Here is a 23,273-nt window from a genome sequence, read left to right as displayed (position 1 = left end):
AACCATTACACTTACATCATAACACATAACATTACAAAATAAACAGGACAAAGACTAGAACACACACACAGACAAGACAAGCTCCTGACAATTCAATAATCAGAATATATGAAATTAGTCCGTTTCACTCCAGTGTCCCAACACATTTCAAATCATAATACGGTCCATTTCACACTATTCAATACAATAATCAAAATACATGAAATTAGTCCGTTTCACTCCAGTTTCCCGGTCCACAAACTCAGACCTTCCACAGCCACAAGACACATCAACACAATCAAACTCATATTTGTATTTTATTCAAAACTTTTTCTGTTTCTACATCTTTTCAACATCTCTAGTCAAAAGATGCTGTTTTACTAAAATTTTAAATCGAATTTTACTGTTTTCTTGTGTGATATGTCTAGGGAGTAAATTCCATTCATGCATAGCTCGGTACATGACCGTTCGTTTGATTGCATTTGTCCTTGCTTTCGGTAATGTACAATTTCCTCCTATAGCATGTCTGGTAGAGTAGTCATGTCTATCTAAACTGAGAGATAAATTCTTATACAAAATAAACAGAGTTTTTGTAACAGAGATATTTCTGATAAATACAAGTAATGAATAGAGTAATCTGTTATTAACAAATAACCAAGCTAGACAATTATGCATTAATGTAATACCATCAGGTACAGGAGAAAAAAAAAGTAAAAGGTAAAAACAGTTAATCTAACTAAAGGCAAAACGTTAGAAAGTAAAACACTGAGGTAGAGAAGGAAAGGGAGGGAGGAGGTAGTGGAGGAGAGGAAAGGAGGAGGTAGTGGAGGAAAGGAAAGGAGGAGGTAGAGAAAGAAGGGAGGAGGTAGAGAAGGAAAGGAGGATGTAGAAGAGGAAGGGTGGAGGTCGAGGAGGAAAGGAAAGGAGGAGGTAGTGGAGGAAAGGAAAGGAGGTGGTAGTGGAGAAAAGGAGGAGGTAGAGGAGGAAAGGAAAGGAGGAGGTAGTGGAGGAAAGGAAAGGAGGAGGTAGAGGAGGAGAGGAGGAAAGGAAAGGAGGAAGTAGTGGAGGAAAGGAAAGGAGGAGGTAGAGGAGGAAAGGAGGAGGTAGAGGAGGAGAAGGGAGGGAGGAGGTAGAAGAGGAAAGGAAAGGAGGAGGTAGGGGAGGAAAGGAGAGGAGGAGGTAGAGGAGGAAAGGAAAGGAGGAGGTAGTGGGGGTAGAGGAGGAGAGGAAAGGAAGAGGTAGAGGAGGAAAGGAGGAGGTAGAGGAGGAAAGGAAAGGAGGAGGTAGTGGAGGAAAGGAAAGGAGGAGGTAGAGGAGGAGAGGAGGGAAGGAAAGGTGGAGGTAGTGGAGGAAGTGGAGGAAAGGAAAGAAGGAGGTAGTGGAGGAAAGGAAATGAGGAGGAGAGGAGGAGGAAAGGATAGGAGGGGGAGGAGAAGGTAGAGGAGGAGAGGAGGAGGTAGAGGAGGAAAGGAAGGGAGGAGGTAGAGGAGGAAAGGAGAGGAGGAGGTAGAGGAGGAAAAGAAGGGAGGAGGTAGAGGAGGAAAGGAGAGGAGGTAGAGGAGGAAAGGAGAGGAGGAGGTAGAGGAGGAAAGGGAGGGAGGAGGTAGAGGAGGAAAGGAAGGGAGGAGGTAGAGGAGGAAAGGAGAGGAGGAGGTAGAGCAGGAAAGGAAGGGAGGAGGTAGAGGTGCTACCTCACTGTGTGTCCACTGGATGGCGCTGACAGTCTGCCTGAGTGAAACTAAAACACGTTTCCATGTGTGGACAACAAGGTTCTGTTGGGTTGTATTGTGTTTCAATCAGATCTATTCTATTCTACAGTTTGGGTTGTTGGGTCATCTCAGCTTTTCAAACTCTCTCAATGACTTTTCCTAAATCCACACTTTCTAAACAAGCCAGAAGCAGTGTTGTGTTGTTGTTAAACAGTTTGTAGTATTTCCTGATGAAAACTAAATTTGAGGCTAAAAAATAATATTTGAGGACTCAAACAGAGAAAAAAACAACCATGAAACTACGATGTAAAAAACAGCATCTGAACTGAACTGACAGAAATACAGAATGTGTTTCTTTATTGATTTCCTCCAGTCCCTTGTTTATTTTATTCCATGCTTTGTGCTTTGTCTTCTGTTTTATTTGATTTGATGATGAGGAAATGTCTTTTACCTTTGGGTTTATGAAACTCTTCCAAAACCTGTTGGATAACCTCAAATGCCGCTTTCCGGTGAGGCTTTTATTTTGAAAACCATGACCGGACGTCGTATTGTTGTTATCACCCTGAGTAACTTGACACAGGTCTGCTCCGCTCTCCCATTCATCCAGTCGGTCAGTCCGCTGCAGCGCGCCGCACGGCAGCATCTCTCTTACCTGACTGGGAATACTGCTGACTGGGCGGGAAGATGCGTCCTGAGGCCGGGAGCTGGGTCCGGGTCTGGTTCCGGGTTTGGTTCTGCTGGGTGACCGTCTGCTCGGTAACGCTGCCGGTCCGCAGTGTGGAGCTGAGCGACCTGTTCCAGTTCGGAGAGGAAGCCGGAGACCGGGCGCTGGATCCGGGATCAGACTCCACAGCCGAGCTGCCGCTGGACGGAGCGCTCTTCTTCTTCGACGATTCCTTTGAAAAAGTTTATGTGAGTTTAATCAAACTACTTTACTCTAATAGGCTACAGCATGACGGGCTTTTAAAGCACAGAAGAAGAAATGCAACATATTCACATGCAGGCAGAGATGCAGAGGAAAATGAACAGGAGGGTGAACTCTGACCTCAGCAGAAACAATATAATAAACTTTATTTATACAGAACTTTCCAAAACAGAAGCTACAAAGTGCTTAACAAACATGCAGCAAAAATAACTTTATAAGAAACAGTAGAAGCAGATGAGACAGTCTGATTTTTCCCTTTTAAAGTCCAATTCCTCATCTAACTTCCATCAGTCTGAAACTGTTCACTGTGATGGATGATTTGCATTTATGTCTTAAAGTTTCATATCAAGATAAAAAGGTGGCAAACTGTGTGTTTACCCTGCACTGCATCACCTGCAAATAAACCGCCTTTTAGTTTTTTAATTGGATCAATCTTCCTGTCTGTCTGTCTGTTCATTCTACATGTGAATATTTTCTTTGCCATTTAATTGCAAACTTTGAGAACTTTCCCTCCCCCTCTCTCTCTCTCTCTCTCTCTCTCTCTCTCTCTCTCTCTCTCTCTCTCTCTCTCTCTCTTTCCATCAGTTTGAATCTATTTACTGAGTTTAGGTGTTAAAGTTTCACATCAGGCAGAACACATCATGGTAAACTGAGTAGTTTGGTTTCCGCTCCTCTGCCTCTTTGCTGTATTCACCTGCAGATAAACTGCTTTTTAAAATCTGAATTGGATTGATCTTCCTATCAGTTCAGTCTACATATTTTCTTTGACATTCTTTCCATTTCAATGCAAACTTTGAGCACTTTGCCTTTACCTCTCTCTCTCTCTCTCTCTCTCTCTTTGCACACACTACTTTAAAAGATGTTCTGATCATCTGCTCATAATCTTTATAAGCTTAGAATTTGTTTTTAACTTAAAGAAATAATAGCTCTGTGTGGTTCTGCTGGGTGTGAGTTTGGTTTTGGTTCCAGTTCTGGTTACTTTCCTGTGCATCATACACATCACTTCATGATAATAGCTCATTTTCAGGTAAATTTGGTTAAAATCTGCTGGATTATTTTTTAATGTCACTTGTTGAGTGACAGTCAAGCCAGTCAACCTGTCGCTCAAATCAGTTCAATTTACACCAAAGGAAAGTGCTGATTCTCTATCTGCTGAACACATCGAGCGGCTGGTATGTGACTCAATTAAACCCAAACACAGATGAGCCTTTCATCAGCGGACACACACACACACACACACACACACACACACACACACACACACACAGAATGCATTCCAAGCATCATGTGACATCTGATAATCCAGATTGGAGCGTCTACACAGGCTGAATCTGGTTTGATGCTCAGGTGAAACATCTGCTGAGCTTCTCTCTCTCTCTTTCTGTCTCTTTCTCTCTCTCTCTGTCTCTCACTCTCTCTCTCTCTCTGTCTTCCTCTCTCTCTCTGTGTCTCTCTCTCTCTCTCTGTCTCTCTCTCTGTCTTCCTCTCTCTCTCTGTATCTCTGTGTCTTTCTCTCTCTCTCTCTGTCTTCCTCTCTCTCTCTCTCTCTGTATCTCTGTGTCTCTCTCTGTCTCTCTCTCATCCCCCCTTCTTTCTCCCACTCTCCCTCTTTCTTGTTCCCTTTGTCTCTCTCTCTCTCTCTCTCTCTCTCCCCTTCTATCTCTCTTCGTTAACAAGTTCTTAACTTGTGTGTGTGTGTGTGTGTGTGTGTGTGTGGGATTAGTTGGAAAGCCTCTAATCAGTAGCTTTTGTTTAAGGGGATCAAAAGACAGAACTGACGAGGCCTCTCTCTCTCTCTCCCTCTCTCACACACACACACACACACACACACACACAGACCCATTGTGTTGGTTTCTCTCAGCAGGCTGGGTGTGAAAGCCAAGACAGTCAATCAGCTTGTTATTTGTTTTGAGTTAAATAGGTTTGAGTGGATTTCTCACCTCATATCAGATCATATGCAGCTCTGTGGCTCTGATCAGATTAGACTAGATTATATTAGATTATATTAGATTAGATCAAATTTAGATTAGTTTAGATTAGGTCAGGATTAGATCTGGTCGTTGCAGCAGCAAGCAGTAATCGGATACAGCAAAGAAAAAACAGAATATAAGTAAGAATTATTATTAAACGCTAGAGACAGTTTCAAAACTAGAACATGTTATGCAGATTGTATGGATGAAAAGTATGAATGTAAAGTATTATGGAAGTGTGAAAAATAACAGCAGCAGTAGACTGCATCCTGGGTGATCTCACTGTAGTTGGATAGTGCAGAAACGCATCAAATACAGCTGTAAATAAACTCCAGATGTGTAAAAGATCTGATGAGTCAAACCAGACCCACTGTAACAAAACGTGCGTGAAACAAAGCGTGAATGCAGTGCGTCTTCAGTCCACATACAGGAACCATGTGAACGGAAGGAAACTTCTTCTTCTTCTTGTAACAGAAGTAAAACTAGCAGCTTTCTCCTCTGCTGTCTGTACAATCTGCATATTGTCTAATAAGATCTCTTCCTCTGTTGTGAAAAATAAGAAGCAGTGGTACAGAAATGTCAGTTTCTCAGCGCTTGGCGTCCGCAGGAGGTGTGAGAGGAAGACACACACACACACACACACACACACACACACACACACACTCTGCTGAAGTGTCCTTGAGCAGTACACTGAATCCCTACCAGCTCCAGACTCTGACCTCTGACTTTGTGGTGGCAGGATAAAATGAAACAAATGACAGCATTTTTTATAAAGAACAAAGCTGTGATGTAGTGGAGAGTAAACCTATTACTTTACATTTTTTATCACATAAATTCATAGTAAGTTTTATAAAGACATGACATTATAAGGTAAAAATGCTTTTTTTCTCCAAAATATAATTGATTTTTGTGTGAATATTGGTGGTTGTTTGTCAGAGTTTCCCCTCCTTTTTATTTCCCACTACATCACTGGATAAAAGGCGACATGAGTTTTAATATTGTATCTTCACTGTCTGGATCTTTATGATTTTAGAGCGACGGAATGATTAAGTTCATTCATTTTTTTTCTCCCAAAATGGATATGTAGCGTTTTGGAAATGAACTCTCCAGTTACTCCACTGACATGTTGTATGTAAACTTTAATGACGACAGTCAGTCATCTTTAACTCACCACATCAGTTTCTCACAGGAGTTTCCCTCTCAGTCTTGGCTGCAGTCCATAAAAACTCTCAGTTTGCAGGACAATGAATCACTCAGACAGACCGGCTTCAGTTATTTAGATTTTAACGTTTCCATAATGCAAGTAAATGTTTCAGGTTCAGGCTGGAGTGTTTCCTCTGTTTCAGTCTCTTCTTCTCTTGTTTTCCAACAACCGCACAGCTCACTGCTTCATGTTGACAGAGTTGAGTTTACAACATGGAGCTGAAGCTGCAGTCTGCCTCTGTTTAACATTAGTTCAGGCGCTCCAGGCCAAACTTCAACAAAGCCTGTTTAATTATGAGCAGACATTTTAATCAAGTTTGTTTTTTCGAGGATAAACCCGTTAAACACTGTTCGCTTCATGTTGTGTTCACATACAGGACAGGGAACTTAAAGATGCTTTGTGTAGCATTTTAAATATCAATATATCACGATTCTTCTCCTCTATCTCACTCCAGTAGTATTGTCAGTTCTAGTGTTTCTCCACATTAAGACTACATTTCCCATCAGCCCCGTTGCTTCCTGCCCCCCCTCCCCCTCCCTGAAGAGGATCAACATGTTGGAAGTGATTTCTCCATCTTCCTTTCCCTCCTTCCACCATCTGCTGCCAGAAACTCTTTCAGCTTTAGCTCCGTTTGCTCTGGAAGAACAGAACCTCTTCCTGTTTTGTGCCGTAAAGCGATCCAGCAGATTTCCCTCCAGATCCACCAGGTGGAGAAACTATGGAGGATGCAGAGTAGAGGCTGGTAGAGGCTGACAGGCTGACCACTGATGGGCTGGTTTGTTTACTGTAATTATACTAATGTCTCAAAATTAATGTGGTGATGATTTATTGATGTTAAAATGATACACAGGGCATCTTTAACTTTTTTGTCCACTGATGGATTTGAAAATTCGTCAGCTAGAGTAGAAGAAGACATTCCCACTCTGTGAACACTACAGTGTTTCTGTGTTTTTCCCGCGGTGTAAAGCTCTAATTGATCGCTGTGTGCCTGGAGTCCATAAAAGCCCCGCCCCCTCTTTCAAGTGTCTCTAACCCCCCCCCTAATCAGTGACATCCTGTTGGGCTGTGGTCGCCCCAACAATTATTATGTGGAAAGCCCTTCTCTGGTATTCCCAGTGCTGCTGGGAACTCTGCAGATAGAAAGATAACCAGACTGGTAGATGATTTACCAGCCAGGAATGTTTGGACAACTTCTTAACTCTGATCTTATCCCATTCACTGGTTCAGGGCATGTGCGTGTGTTATCTTATATCATTATTATAGATATTAAAGTAATAATCCGCAACATTTTCATATAAATAAATGTCCATTTTGCTCCTCTTTATCAGTGTTTGCTCTAACTCAGCAGTGATCCAACCTATATCCAGTTCATAAATCTTCTCCACTGTCTGTTCTAAACAGCCGGTGTCTGGTCGCTCTTTCCTGGGAATATTGTGGAAGTGATGCGTTTTACGTTTCCAGTTTGTTCAGAATCAACAGAAGAAGAAGAAGAACTGGGTAGTTAGCATGAGCAGCGATAGCCACCATGGCTGAACAGACAAAGAAAAGAGAAACTCAAACTGCATCAACAGGAAATCCAAGCTCCGCCCACACTGTTTGATTGACAGGTGATCTGTGGGAAGAACAGAGCAGAAACACCACAGTGAGGCTGAGGGACAAAGATGGCGACTGAATAACAACTGTTCAGTGCCTGGCTCCAGAGCGCCTTGGCAGCCGTTTTTTTGAATAAGGTGAAATTGTGATTTGGTCGCCGTCTCTCTGTCAGGCTGTAAGCTTGTAAAAGACGAGAAAACTGTTCAGAGCTTCATGTTTCTGCATTTTCCCACAGTAAAAGGCTGATTAGATCCATATTTCAAACCTCCTCAAAGGCGGCAGTGTCTCCTCGTGTGTCGTGGGGAGAGATGTGACGTGTTGTGGATCCTACAGATGTGGTCTTGTCTTGTTAAACATATATCACACTGACATCCGCATCCTTGTTTCAGTGCAGCTGAGGTTACACAGTGCGTTTCTAACCAGAAACTCCCACAAGCCTTTTGTATATATGGGATTCCCCCCACGCTCTGCAACCTGTAGCTCTTTGGCTCTTCGTCAGATGCAAAAAGCCCCCCCCCCCCCCCCCCTCCCATCACCCCACTGTATATACAGCCTCTCCCTTCTTGCTTCTCTTGTGTTTAGTCTCGTCCAGTGATGCAGTAGTATACCTCTCTGTCCCTCAGTAGAACTCATTCCTCCACCAAAGCTATGCAGATTTCAATATATGCCAGATAGTTCCACATGTCAGATTTTCACCAAAAGTTAATAATTCATCCCATGCCACATTACCAACTTGTTTCACATGTTCCTGACTGGACCTGAACATGAGATCTGCCTGTGCAAATCAGCTCGATATCTGTTCAGTTTCCAGAGGTTGGGACTCGAGTCAGACATGACTCTCAATTTTAACTTGAGACTTGACTTGACTTGACTTGGGTTCTGGTGACTTGGGACTTGACTCTGACTTGTACTTTGATGACTTGAAAAGGTTTCTAAAGTCTTGACTTGAGATCTTGTGTTTGTGTAAATGACTTAGATTGAAAGTGATGAGATTTGTTCCAGCAGACGACTGAATTTAAATTCTGTTTTCTGTTTGTTTTGTATGGAATGATTGAGTTTATTGAAGTTGAAACTGATTATAGAAATCAAACTCATGATGCTCTTACCAAGTTTTTATCCTATTAAAACCATATTGCATTGAAAAGTCCTAGATATTTAGTTTTCTTTAAGATATTAAATTGATACTGGACTCTTGATTTGTTCTGACTTGACTTGCTGTTCTACATTTAGACTTGAGACTTGACTTGTGACTTGTGCCTCAAGACTTGAGACTGACTTGGGACTCCAGCAAAGTTGACTTGGTCACACCTCTGTCAGTTTCCATTAGTGCTGCTCTTCTACCACTGGACCAAGTTTGGGAAAAATTGGCAGGGCGGATATGTCTAAACAGGAAATGAGCACTCCAGTGCCTCCATGTTGTTTGATTGGGCCAATAATGGATGGTGTGCCTCTTCTTCTGGCTGCTGATTGGCCACAAAGTTTCATGGTGTTATATGAATCTGTTCATATGTTATATCCCTTTTAGTGAGAAGCTTGTTACATCTGGTTTGATCCAGGGATTCAGGCTCTCAAGTCTTGTGAAGAGTTCCTCCCTTTTGTCTTTGGGGCTGACCAAAAGAATTTCTATCTTTTCTTCATTTAGTTTTAAGAAATTTGTATTCGTCCAATCATTGATGGCAAACAGACAAGTAGTGAGGGAGCTTAAGGTATCTGCATGATTTGGCTCTACAGAGATGTATAGTTGTGTATCATCAGCATAGCTATGGAAACTGACATCATGTTCTCTGATGATTTCACCTAATGGAAGCATGTATAGTGAGAAAAGCAGGGGACCAAGACAGCTTCCCTGTGTAACACCAGAAGTTAGATCATGTTTCTCTGATGCTTGATCTCCAAGTTGAGACACATTCAGAGAGACCGACCCAGTTCTCCAGACGATCTATGAGAATATTGTGAGCGATGTTGTCAAATGCTGCGCTCAAGTCCAAAAGAACCAGAATTGAAACCTTGTTGGCATCAAATGAACCATATTTTCAGAGAAACAGTATGTTTTTTCCTTAAAAGAAAGCCTGAAAGGCTGTAGAATTTTCTCAACCCATAGAGGAGCATGTGATCCTTCAAGTTAAAATATGAAAATCCTGAAAATTGGAGTTAAAAGGTTTACCTAACCCCACAATTGTTAAAGTTCCATTTTATTGCTTTTGTTTATTTTTCATTATTTTGGTGCTTTTATTCTATTTCCTTTACATTCATCATTACTTCTGCTGCTGCAGCAACTGCTTTCCCCCCGGGGATCAATGAAGTTTCATCTTATCTCATGAAAAAGTCCAGCGCTACAAATGGCAGCGACGGTCTGAACCTCCTTCCGCTTGTGTAATCCTTGGAGGCGTCGCCCAGCACATTCACAGCAGAATGGCATCAAGTTGGAAAACACTGGAGCGGACTGTAAAGCCGCTGGCTCGGCTCCAGCTAGTCCAGTGGATCCTCAGCGGGAGCCGGAGTCCCTGCAGAATGCCATTAGAGTTGGTACATCTGGAAAGTATAGACATTAGTGAGCGCTGACATGAGACATCTGTCTGCCAGAACCAGATGGCGTCTCTCTCTCCGTTTCCTCCCTCTACTATTCTCACACTGATAATGATGATCTCAAGCATCGGACATGTGTGATGTAACCAGGAGCAGAACGCAGAACACTATCCAAAGAGCCTCACAGTAACATCACTGCGTTCACTTATAGTATGTAAACTCTCCTGAATGCATTACTACCAGTTCATCTCTTAACTTGACTTGAAGTTTTTTTATGCAGACAAATATTTAAAGATACAGTAAAGCATCAACAGACTTTAGTTCTGCTCAGCTGCCAACTGACAAAGCTTCAGTATTAAAAACCAACTCGTTTCGGATGCAGTAGTCTTTGTCATGGTTGCAGGATTGCATGCAATGATAAGAATGGCGATGACGCTGCAGAAAGGCCACGCCTACAAAGTGCGGTACAAGTGTGAAACCCTATTCAGTTTCTATGAGCAAAATGATAAATCCACATTTTCTGTGGTTAGTTTTTCTGTGTTCTAATAATTGATGTGAAATGTATTTGGTGTAAATAATTTGTCGTTGCCTTTTCATGGCTGACAATCAAATGGAAAAGCTTTCATGAACTGGATAGAGGTTGGATCACTGTTGTGTTAAAAAAAATGGTGATAGTGAGAAGCAAAACAGACATTTACTTATATGAAAATGTTGTGGATTATTACTGTCATAACAATGTTCTCTATTGATGTGCATTGCAGACATGTTTGCATGTATTTGTGCCGCCTCAAAAGTTTAAGATGCAGTTTGTCCCTGATAAAAACCTGAACACTTCCCAGCTAATAATCCCTGTCAGCCGACAGACTGCTGGAACAAAGCTCCTACCTGAGCCTGGACCCGCCCCTCCCTTTCAGCTCCTATTTAACCTTTTAACTTAAAGACCCTTAAAGGTTTGGGAATGTAGTTAGCTATTAGCATCGCCCGGTCGCACAAAAGCCCCCCTGTCCTCCCCGATGGGACTGGAGTGGCTTCAGCTCTGCAGGCATTTCTCTAAAGTCAAATACCTGCTGGGAGACCCGGCCATTCACCCACATGCTATTGTCATTCATGCATTTCTCCGGAGGAAGTCCTGCGGGGGGAGAGAGGGAGGGAGCCGGGGGTCGGACCAGACGAACCCCGGATTCTCTGTGCTCAAAAGCCCCCAGAAGGCCCGTCTCCCTGTAAACCCTTCAGGCTTTACAAAGGCATTCAAGCAGTGAGCTGCCTTCCCTCCGCGGCTCCTATTTCTTTACCGAGCTCTTCTCTGTCGTATGTTATCGTCCGAGGGTCACAGGAATATCCGTTACATCTGTTTTCAAGGCGCCAAGGCTCTGACCTTTGAACTCTTTGCTTGTAATGTGGGCAATCTAACAATCAAAGCTTATTCTGCTGTTCCACTCAATTTAAATCACTGTGGATTAAGGTAGTTGGATAAAAATGACCAAAATTTCAATGTAAAATGGGGGAAAGGAATGAGATTTTTTCTTCTTACGCGCAGAATTTTTCAGTTTTTCCAGGTAGTTCTTGAGGTTTATCTCGGTCCTTGTACACTGCAAGTCATTTAATCTTATATTCAGTCTTTGTTTTATTGTTCTTAAAACAAGAGAACAATCTGCTGTTTTTGAGACTTTCCTTGAAACAAGTTACAGTATGTTAAAAAGAGGGAGTTCATTGCGCTTGATTCAAGGCATCTTTTTTAAACAATTTGATTTGCATTGGAAATACAGGAACATCTCTCACCCCACTGACACGTTTTCACTAGTTTTAGTCAAATAAGACTTTAAGACTCACTAGAAGATGAAGTAACTGGTTCAGATGGACATTTTTGCAGCATAAAGCTCCAGTATGAAGACACACTGCTTTACAAAAGGAGAAAAAATGGGTATTACCCCTTAGCAGATGTTTTTCCTCTCTGTTGGACTGACAGGAGAGAACACATGGTGACATGGTAGAGGAGTCAGGCCTGTAAGATATTCAGTTCATGCATCAGGCTGCCAGAGCTTTCATGGCCTGAGCCAAACTTCAGTACCAACTCAAACCTGATACCAAGCAGGACAGGAATTAACTTTTTGTCTGTGGTACATGGCAAAATTCACCAGCCAATTCACTATTTTATCAGCCAACTCAATGTTTAGAATATAATACGACTCTAAATGATAGTTACCTGCCAGATTAGACTAATTTAAACCACGTTCAGACTACCAGACTGTTCAAATCTCACTCAATAAGGACAGTTCAGAGTATTTAAAGTCTGGAGTCCCGTCAGGAAGCTTCACACCAGGCGACGAGGCGAAGAGATGAAGACGAGGGATCACACTCTTGATTCTTTTGTTCAAAAACATTTTCCCATTTGTCCAGAACAGTTCACTGTAAATTATTATTTGATAGTAATATGATTCCCAGTCAATTATGATTAATTGCCATGCTCATTAAAAAAAAACTGAGCCATAATCCAAAAGTTGCACATAAATTGAAAGTCACAAAACAGTGTAGATAATCAGATTAAGAGCAGGCTGCAGGTTTTGCTTAACAAACATGTGACGGCTCTTTTATGGTTTATGGAAAACTGGTGTTCCAGTTATTTTGGCCAGTGAGTGTGTATGTACCATGACAGAAAAGGAGCAGGAGGAAGAAAAACTTGTAGCACCTGCCCCTTTGTGTGTAAGCAGGACAGTCAGAAGGTCAGTTTGTTTCTCTGAGTCTAAACTGAGCAGCCTCAGGATCCTCAGTTGATCATTAAATATTTAAATATGCGAGGCGTTCTGGATGTGTATTGGGAAACTCAGTCCCTTAATCCTTCAGCAAAGACACCTGGAGCCTCGTCTGCTGTTGAGTAACGATGCAAAGACCCGAGTGTGAAGAAACACACTGACTGATCTGTGGGTCAACACGGCTGATGGAGGTCATGACTCTGTTCCACAGACCGAGTGATGGAAGAGCGACTCAGAACAAAGACAGAAACCTCACGGTGTTAGATCTTTTATGTTGGCATTTTTAAAGCGCTAATTCTTGAGATCCGCGTTTTCTTTTCTTTTTTTAGTCTCTGCTAAGCGCTCATGTCTGTGGTGTTTCTGCTCTGTTCTTCCCACAGATCACCTGTCAATCAAACAGTGTGGGCGGGGCTTGGATTTCCTGTTGATGCAGTTTGAGTTTCTCTTCTCTCTGTCTGTTCAGCCATGGTGGCTATCGCTGCTCATGCTAACTACCCAGTTCTTCTTCTTCTGTTGATTCCAAACAAACCGGAAACGTAAAATGCATCACTTCCTGTGCGGCAGAGGATTTTTCCCAGGAAAGAGCTACCAGACACCGGCTGTTTAGAACAGACAGTGGAGAAGCTTCATGAACTGGATCACTGTTGTGTTATGAGTAGCAAATCAGACATTTATTTATATGCGAATTATTACTTAAACATTTGTGAGAGAAAGCATCTTGAGTTTGCGTACGTCTTATTACTGGTTTGCTGGTGATGTTGGGCATCATTACTTAACTTCTTCCTCCCTGGAGGCAGTAATTAGTTAGTCTACTTGTTCAGTAAAATCAGTATCAGCTGAATTGCTAAAATGTAAAAGTACATGAATGAACATGAATCAGATATTTTCTTTTTAAGTTTTTTTGACCCTCACAGGACACGGTAAAAAGCCTGCTGCCACCTGAATGCTGTTACCACGTTGATAATGGTGTCATTTTCACAAACACTGGGTCACTAAACAAAGAAGAGCCTGTGGTTTCCTAAGTGTCATCTTTGTTGCCTTGTTTTCAACACATGAGTACCAGCACCCAGACTGTTGAAGAGGCACTTTGAAGGAAAACGCCATGTTTCTGGTAGATTGTCCCGTTGGTCAACTCAGCTGTTAGGTGACGACAACACAGACAGTAAAAACATGGCGTCGGTAGGAAATTAGCTCTGGTGCTTCATGCTAACACTTTAGCATCCACTACACTAAAAGGGAGTGTCATTTTTAACATCTGTGTGTCTTCATCGGGACGACATACAAATGCGTTTATGTTCTAAGTTATTATTTGGCCTGTAGATTCTTCAATGTTGAAACATTATTAAGTCAATATATGATGTAGCCAGGTTTATATTTGGGACTATTTCAGCTGAGCAACCAGGTATTCATCAAAAAACAGAATACAATAGTAAAACGAACATACAATAGATTACAATAGTAAAAATCAAAGAGAAGCAAAGGCAACAACAACCGATGAATTAAAGCTATAGGCAAAATAAAAAAAATAAAAAAAATAGGAATAAAATAGTACCAGAATCACCAAAAGGCCATGGGTGTCTGTCTGTGGTACTTGAACCTGTGACCAGTCAGCTGCAGGACGCTCTCATTCTTCTCGAGCCTCATCTGTCTGTCTGCACCTCTGGGCCAGAAGTCTCCGAGTGTGTTTGTTTGTTTGTTTGTTTGTTTGTTTGTTTGTTTGTTTGTTTGTGGTTTAGAGAGACAGACGGGACAGTGAGGTGGGCGGAGCCTCAACACGCCGCTCTGTCTGCATCACATTCAGCTATTCAGATTCATGAGATCAGATCACATTAGCTTGTTGTTAGCATTCATTTGCTGAGGCCAGAGGGTGGAGGCTGATGAACCTGATGAACCTGACAGCCAGCAGGTTAACAGGCTTTGATTCCATTCATTCCACCATGGGAAAAAAACTAACAAAAACAAAACCCTTCTCTTACAAAATGATCAATAGCACAAATTTAGAACAAATTACAATTACTAGTACTAGTTTTTGGCTTTTTGGTACTCTCTCTCCCTCTCTGTCTTTCCTCCTCTCTCTCTTTTCTGTTCACCACTTTTTGCTGTATTGTATTTTATATTTTGTTCTATTTATTATATTGTGTCTTTATTTTGGTTATGCGCTCTTCTGTCATTTCTGTGCTTCTGCCGCCTTCGTCAAGTCTCCCTTGACAAAGAGATTTTTCATCTCAATGGCACTTACCTGGTTCAATAAATAAGCATAGTAAAAAAAAAAAAAAAGCATAGTAGATCATTTACAATAATAGGACTTTTCCAAAGTGATGATGTTCATGTTTTGACTTCAGCTGAAGGATTACATGGTTCCTCTATGGGTTGAGAGAAAACTCCTTGGTTTTTTTTAAACCATTTCAAACCCCACTGGATAAAGTCAAAACAACATGGTGGTCAAGCTGAAAACTTCACCTGTTTTTCTTAGTTTCTGAAAAGTTGACATTTCTGGAGTTACAAGGTTTTCAATGGACAGCGACAGTATTTTAGAGATGATCAATGAATTTCAGGTAATGACTTTTTTTCGCAAAACAGATATTGGAAATGAACCTGTTCCATCCTTCTCACAGTCATGATGATTCTTCTAGCTGACTGATAAACAAGAACACTGTGAGCCCTTCAGACTACATAGCTCCGCTGCCTCAGATGGTCACAGTTCATGTTGTTCTCAGAATGAACTGCGGTGTTCATGCAGATTCAGTGTGAGGCGGATTTGAGTTCATGAGGTTAAAACAGATCCTATTCTTCTGTACTGGAGTTATTTGTATGGAAAGTTATTCTATAGGATTCCTGTAGGCTGACGGAGCGAGCGGCGCTGTGGGAGGAGAACAGCCGAACACTGACAGGCTGCTGAGTTTCAGTCCACAGGATAAAAACATGAAGAACCTCCTGACTACTATAATTCTCCTTCTTCATCGTCATCGTAATTCTGTCATCGTATTCTTCTAAGAAGAAGAAGAAGAAGAAGAAGAAGAAGAAGAAGAAGAAGAAGAAGAAGAAGAAGAAGAAGAAGAAGAAGAAGAAGAAGAAGAAGAAGAAGAAGAAGAAGAAGAAGAAGAAGAAGAAGAAGAAGAAGAAGAAGAAGAAGAGTTTCTCACTCTCCCCTCAAAATGACCAAATAGCTTAAATAATAAAAATAATAAACTTTATAAAAAATTATCCAGCCAGCAGCGCAAAGTGCTTTCTATAAAAATAAAACAAGAGGCACTTGAGCTGCCTAATGTTGTGGCATATTCACCATGATATATTTAACATAACATGTTATGCTAATGATGTCATTAATCAACCTAATTAATGCATTAATTAACAAATAAATGACAAACACAGCCAATGAGCTGTGTGTATTGTAAAGCGCCATATTGGTAGGAAATGCATGTGACATCATGGGAATACTATGTACAGAAGTTTCAAGACAATCATTAATATGCAAATTTATGCAGGAAAGTGCTCCAACATCTAATCAGATCATCTACTCTATAGGGGGAACCTGTGGTGTAAGGATGATGTTTCCATGACGACATAATGTCCCGTGTACCATGGTGGAGGGACATGAATAATACAGTGTATTAACAAAAAAAAGATACAAACACTATGAAATAATTTGGATTAATTAATTAATTAATTAATTAATGGATCTTAATGATTGTCCTTAGATTGAATTGACCCCATTAAATGAGTTTCATAATCAGTCACTTCCACCTCAGTGATTGGTCTCACCTTTAGGAGAAAGAACCATGTTGTTTTCCTGTGGGGGGGCGGAGCCTGCAGGGGTCAGGCCATGTTAACATTTACTGGGTCATTAATCCTGTTGGACCCCCAGCGCTGCAGTCTAACAGGATATTTGCTCAACTGTGTGAGGTAGAGTGCAGGTCGCAGTGTTCAGTGTTGTTTTAGGAGGTGTGCAGAAAGCCACAAACTTTTCTTTTTGACAATTGCCACCAAGAATTTCTTTGCTACAACAAAGAATTGAGCAGTTTTTGAGTTTGGTGCAGGTTCTGAAATATTTGACCACTGATTGCCTGGTTTTGTTTTAAGAACATTGTGCAGAGCTTCCTTCAAGTATTTCATCAGTATTTGTGCTAGATAACAGACAGGGAAGTGATGTATAGCATGAATCTGAACCCCATGCAGCAGCTTGTACATGGTATGTACATTAGTGAATCTGGATACGCTGAATAAATTGATTGATTTGATTTCATTACAGTGTCAGGCACCATACTGGTGCCCAGCCCACATGGGCTTACAAGACACTGTAAAAGGGATCAAACAAAAGGTGCAATACTGAAAACAGAGTGCATTACAAACAGTGCATTTCTGTGTCGCAGTATCCCGTATCTCATTCAGAATTCAGAATAAATAAATGTACAGGGAACTCAGACAGTAATGGTCGAGGGAGGAGAGAGCATTACTGAAACAGTGACAGTGTCTTGAAATAAGTCAAGTTACTACAAATGATTCAAGATAATTTCTCTTGAATCAAGAGTTGAGTTGCATTGGAACAAGTGAAATTATCTCACCCAGATGTTTCCACTTTAACACCGAATAGAGAGGTTAAAAGATTTGTTAAGTTGGACATTTTCTCTGTGTAAGGCTCCAATTTGTCAGTTCATTCTTTCTAAAAGGAGAAAGAGAGGTGCAACCACTGCACAGATGTCTTTCTCTTTGTTGCATTGACAGGAGAGAGCATATGGTGAAACCAGGTAGAGGAGAGTCAGGCCTATAAGATATATAGTTTATGTCTCAAGCTGCCAGAGCTTTCATGGTCTGACTCTGAGCCATTACTCATTCACCTTCCCCACACAGACTTTCCCAGCCGGTCAATAACCTTCCCAAACATTCATGTGGACCCCAGGAAGGCTAGCTTATTGCCTGAGAATCGGCTAATGGGAGTCCTTAATAACAACATGATCTCATAAAATGTTTTGAAATGACCACAAACTCTGAAATGAAAATACACGTGCTGACACAAATTATGTGAAAATTACGTTCCTCCACCACAAATTGGATTCTGTGACAATAACACGAGTTGGACATGACGAAGGTTGGCTAACGGTTAAGGTTAGACAACTTTGGTGAAGGTTTGGGTTAAGGTTATGGTTATGGTTAGAAAACTAAAGGTTAAGGTCAGTGAAAGGCTTTGGTTGGTTAAACAAGAAAAACTGAAGTCAAACTCATCAGCCATCCTCCACCCGACCACAACACCTTGACTGTCCACTGAGCTGCTTCACTGTGACTCTACTGCCTGGTTATAGTCGGGAAAACTGAATTTTAACACTTTATGTGCTACCAACACGAAATTTGTTTGTGTCATGTTCATTTCACGTATTTGTGTGAGATCAGGTTGCTTAATGAACAAATAAACCTTATCTAACTCCTATTCCAGATCAACACCAATGGCTTTGTGGCTGTCGCTGAACCCACGGCTGAGGCGGACTACCTGGGGAAGATGCCCGCCGATTTCAGGATGATCGCAGCCCTCCTGGGAGACCTGGACAACAGCGACGGACAGGGAAAGGTCTACTTCAGGAAGGACAGCAGTCCAGATGTACTGGGTCGAACCGCAGAGCACATCAGGCAGGCTTTTCCGGAGGACGACGAGGTGGAGCCCACCAGCGCCCTCATCGTCACCTGGGAGAACATGGCCGCCCATGGGACCTCTGGCCGGGGGGACGGCCTGGACAGGAAGGTGAGGCGGGAGTCTGCTGAACATGTCAACATGCTAATGGATATGGCTGTTTTATGTCTGGTTTCTGCTGTGTTTCCCCTTGCTCTACTTACCTCTAGTTGCTTGCGTTTGAGTTAGTGTTTGTGATCTAAGAATTGCAGCTTATTCTACTGCTACACTCATTATATAAGTCCCTCCGAATAAGAACAACACGTAAATGTGGTTTTTCAACTTATGATGAGTTTTTATTGCCAAAAATGTATGGCTGTAGAAATAAATTTGACCACATGCTGTACTTTCCCTTTCAACGAGAACTCCCATATTCCCATACTCCCTTATTCTTAGGGTCTGTCTGCTTCTTGCCAGATTTGAGTTGAATTCCTGTACAACAGCTGCTGGTTTTCTTTCTAGTCATCTAATCATGGACTATTTTACACCTGTGATGCAAGGAGAATGCAATGAACTATCTGGCATGATAGAAAACCAGCAGCGCTTTGGGTCCCAAAGACCAGAACTGAGAACCATTGCTCTACAACATCTCCTTTGTGTTTTCAGAGAAACACTTTCCAGCTGGTAGTGGCCTCCATGGCGTCGGCCTCCTACGCCATCCTCTTATACCCCAGCGAGGGCCTGCAGTACGTCTCCACATCAGTAGGCGGTGAGAGCAAGACCGTAGAGGTTGGCTTCAACGAAGGCCTGGTCAAGGGCTGGTTCAGCTGGAGCAACAGCCCGGGGACCTACTACCGCACCACCACCGAAGAAGAGACCTCCATCAGGGAACTCACTGAGTACGAAGCTGATGCTTGCTTTTGTTCCCATAAAGAACAGAAATGCAATGGAAAGTTTACTGAGACTGATCGTTTTGCTCTTCTCTCCTGTTTCCAACCAGGAAGACAAACTCAGGACGGCGTGGAGTGTGGGTGTATGAGATCGGCACCTCGCCGTTCTTTGTCGCCATTACACCAGGCGTGACCACCGACCTGCCTGCGGAGGGGGACGTAGGTGAACCTGTCGTGACTTTGTCACCGAGGCAACCTGGGGGGCAACAGGAAGTGGAGTTCCCACCCTACGAAGCCCAGACGCCCACTCCGGCGGCAGCGGAAGAAGAGGAGGGGTTTCCGACTGTCAGTCCTGTTGAGTACCAACCTAGGTACCCTGAGCCTGAGACCGTCACGCCAACATACGCTGAACCTGAGACTGTAGAGCCAGAATATCCCGAACCTGACCAGATTGAGCTAGAATACCCTGATCCTGAGACTGTCCCACCAAGATTCACCGACCCTGCGAGGGCTGGACCAAGATACCCTGACCTAGTTGAGCCAAGATACCCTGACTCCGAGCCCAACCAGCCAAGATACATCAACCCCGACCCTGTTGAGCCAAGATACTCTGAGCCGATCGAGCCAAGGTACACCAACCCTGAACCGGTCCAGCCCGTGCCACCCCGTTCCCAGCCCCAGAACCCCCAGATAGTCGTGGTGGATGAAGATCTAGATGTGGATGGTAAATCCCCAAAACAGACTCAAAAATGTTGTGTTTGAGAATTGAGACCATGAGCGTATTTCTTGAATCGTTTCTTGGGCAATCCTATCAGAAGGTTCTTGTCAGATTGCTTGAGTTTTATTTCTGTTGAACCTGAGGTGATTGGTACGTTCTTTGGTTCTTTTTGCAGTATTTGCGTACAACTTGGAGACGTGTGCCAACAACAGACAGAAGTGCTCCGCTTTCGCTGATTGTCGAGATTACAGCAACGGATACTGCTGCCATTGTAGGCCTGGTTTCTATGGCAATGGAAAGGACTGTGTGGCAGAAGGTGAGATGCATTTTCAATATCAGTTAAGGTGTTAATGGTGCAAATGTTCTTGAATTCAGTGAAGTACCTGGAAAGATCAGTGAAGTATGTAACAACGCAATAACAACAGTGCTTTCTGTCAAGCATTTCTTAATTGATGTTGTTTGTCACACTATATCATTTCATCAAGTATTTTTTACACTTTTCACTGCGTATTCCGTTGACTGTCTATATTTATTTCATAATATATCCTGTTGTGTGTCCATATTTGTTTCATAATGTCAAGCACTTTGTGACTGTAATGTCTTGAAAGATGCTATACAAATACGGTTTACTTAACAAGACAACAGCAAAACTTTAATATGGCCTTCATGCTCATTTTTCCCGAAACAAACCATAAAAACGGCTTCTTCTCCACTAATGAAAACCCTGTTGGTCCACAGGCAAACCACAGAGAATGAATGGAAAGGTGAACGGTCGGGTGTTTGTGGGAAACTCGCCCTCGCCGGTGGAGTTCAGTAACAACGACTTGCACTCGTACGTGGTCGCCAACGACGGACGGGCCTACGTTGCCATCAGCAGCATCCCGGACAGCCTGGGCCCGTCGCTCCAGCCGCTCTCCTCGCTGGGGGGAGTCATCGGCTGGGCCTTCGCTCTGGAGCAGCCCGGCTACGAGAACGGCTTCAGTCTCATTGGTGAGAAGAGATTTTCTGTTTTTTTGTATTGTGAAATGCATTGAGGTGCAAAATGACGACACTGGTGATTTTGATTGATCAGCATCAATACAAACGTAGGGGACATTTGATTCAATAGATCTGATTTAATATGAAATTTATTACAAACCCTATGTTGGGGTTGCTAGTTTATATACTTTATATACAGACTTAATGTAAAATTAAGAGTAAAGACTTTACTTTAAAGAGGTAATCTGCAAGATCCTCAGTTTTTTAATTTAGTCTCCATCTTTGTCCCTCTGGTCCCTTTGGTCTCTGCTAAGCGCTCATGTCTGTGGTGTTTCTGCACTGCACTTCCCACAGATCACCTGTCAATCAAACAGTGTGGGCGGAGCTTGGATTTCCTGTTGATGCAGTTTGAGTTTCTCTTTTCTCTGTCTGTTAAGCCATGGTGGCTATCACTGCTCATGCTAACTACCCAGTTCTTCTTCTTCTTCTGTTGATTCCAAACAAACCGGAAACATAAAATGCATCACTTCCTGTGCAGCAGAGGATTTTTCCCAGGAAAGAGCCACCAGACACCGGCTGTTTAGAACAGACAGTGGAGAAGATTTATGAACTGGATATAGGTTGGATCACTGTTGAGTTAGAGCAATCAGTGATGGAGAGTAGCAAAACAGACATTTACTTTTAGGAAAATGTTGCGGAGTATTACTTTAAGTGAAGGGAAAGTTCTCTGGGGAATTGGCTGCTTTTCATTTTGTATTCTAAAAACTTTTCTCAAATGAATGCGGTTGTATTTTTGCTTATTGCAGTGTAGGATTTCAGTTTGTCTTTGTCCAGGGAATGATTTGTTTTGTAGTTTCACCTCGAAGCTGACAGGGAAATGAGTTCAGAGTCTCTGCTGGTTGTAAGACTGGAGCATTAGACTGGAGGGATTCTGGAGCCTTGAAATGTTGTTGTTCCAGCTCATTGCGTCCAGCTGGACAAAGATCCCTGCAAATGTTTCTCTTTGAAGTGGAATTTCATGGGCATTTGTGTGAGAGAGTGTGTGTGTGTGTGTGTGTGTGTGTGTGTGTGTGTGTGTGTGTGTGTGTGTGTGTGGGGTGAGGGGGGGACTCCCTCTAGAAATCTGAAGTCTTTACTGAAATGCTGGCCTGACTGTGATTTGTGAGAAACAATTTTAATGGTGTATCACAATTTCAGTTTTCGTAATGAATAATCAAAGCGTATTGGCATATTGAAATATGTAAGTATCCGCTGGAATTGAAAATACTTTATATGATGGTAATTTGCCAAAAGTGCAGCAAATCATAGCATCATAATTAGTTTTGATCAGATGTTGCTGTGAGTCTGGTGGTTGTGCTGTATTGTATTGTATTATATTTTATTATTATACTATTGAATTTTCTGGAGTTTAATCTGATTGTTTAGGATATACATCTCCTCTACATCCTGCCTTATCCTGAATTCCCCCCAAAAAGTGGGCCTTAATATAATGAAATAATCTTTTATATTTTTGCTAAAACCCTGCAGGATGCTGTTCAAAGACTCACACATCTCCTCTTTCCTTCCCCCACCACACACACACACACACACACACACACAAATACATACACAACACACCTGCACATCCTCTCTCTCTCTCTCTCTCTCTCTCTCACTCACACACACACACACACACACACACACACCCTGCAGGCGGTGAGTTTTCCAGGCAGGCGGAGGTGACCTTCCAGCCTGGGAACGAGCGTCTGACCATCAAGCAGCAGTTTAAGGGGATCGACGAGCACGACCACCTGGTGGTGAGCACCGAGCTGCAGGGCCGCGTGCCGGACGTCCCGCGAGGCGCCAGCGTCCAGATCGACCCGTACAAAGAGATCTACCAGTACGGCACCAACTGTAAGGAGCCAGCTCACACAACACAGATATCACTTTTTAAACGTCATTTTTACCAGTCAAAATAATTAATATGCAATTTTCATAGTAATATGTCACCCTATCTGTTTTCAATGTGATTTCGTGTGTAGAATCATTTACTGTGTGAGATATTCAATAAAAAGACAAGAGCAGATTTACAGTTTTAGTTTAAAACTTGCTCACGTCATTTTCATTTTTTCTTTCTGGTGGCATCACAGCTGCTGTGTGTCTCCACATGGAAATAATGTTAAATTTCAACTAACCATCCAGACAGCAGAAGTTAACAAAGGAAGGAAAATGTACATAACAGGATAGGTAACATATCGAATACTTCCAAAAGTATAAAAATTACAGAACAAATGGAAAAGAACTACATATACAGTATATATATGTATGTATATGTAACTGTATGTACACAGAGCAATCAAGTTAGCTGAGTTCAATAGCATTGGCTTCAACAGTGTCAAAATATGAGAACATTAGACATGGACATACTGTATACATTTTTTTAGTTTTTCTAT

At 42.2% G+C, this 23,273-nt stretch overlaps 1 protein-coding gene across 1 annotated transcript in view; it reads left to right on the top strand.

The window, feature by feature from the left end:
* The first annotated feature begins 2,372 nt into the window (after positions 1-2,372).
* Positions 2,373-23,273, top strand: part of LOC139915409 (nidogen-1-like) — a 43,278-nt gene continuing 22,377 nt past the window's right edge. Inside the window, exons 1-8 of the mRNA XM_078282544.1 lie at positions 2,373-2,600; positions 18,085-18,387; positions 18,922-19,154; positions 19,256-19,525; positions 19,751-19,869; positions 20,039-20,179; positions 20,602-20,853; positions 22,534-22,734. Of these exons, the coding sequence (XP_078138670.1) occupies positions 2,373-2,600; positions 18,085-18,387; positions 18,922-19,154; positions 19,256-19,525; positions 19,751-19,869; positions 20,039-20,179; positions 20,602-20,853; positions 22,534-22,734 (1,747 nt within the window). The remainder of the gene's footprint in view (positions 2,601-18,084; positions 18,388-18,921; positions 19,155-19,255; positions 19,526-19,750; positions 19,870-20,038; positions 20,180-20,601; positions 20,854-22,533; positions 22,735-23,273) is intronic.

Source organism: Centroberyx gerrardi, chromosome 3, assembly GCF_048128805.1.
Source record: "Centroberyx gerrardi isolate f3 chromosome 3, fCenGer3.hap1.cur.20231027, whole genome shotgun sequence".
Classification (NCBI taxonomy): Eukaryota; Metazoa; Chordata; class Actinopteri; order Beryciformes; family Berycidae; genus Centroberyx; species Centroberyx gerrardi.
Note: the sequence above shows the minus strand (reverse complement) of the source record. Positions and strands in the feature narration are given on the sequence as shown.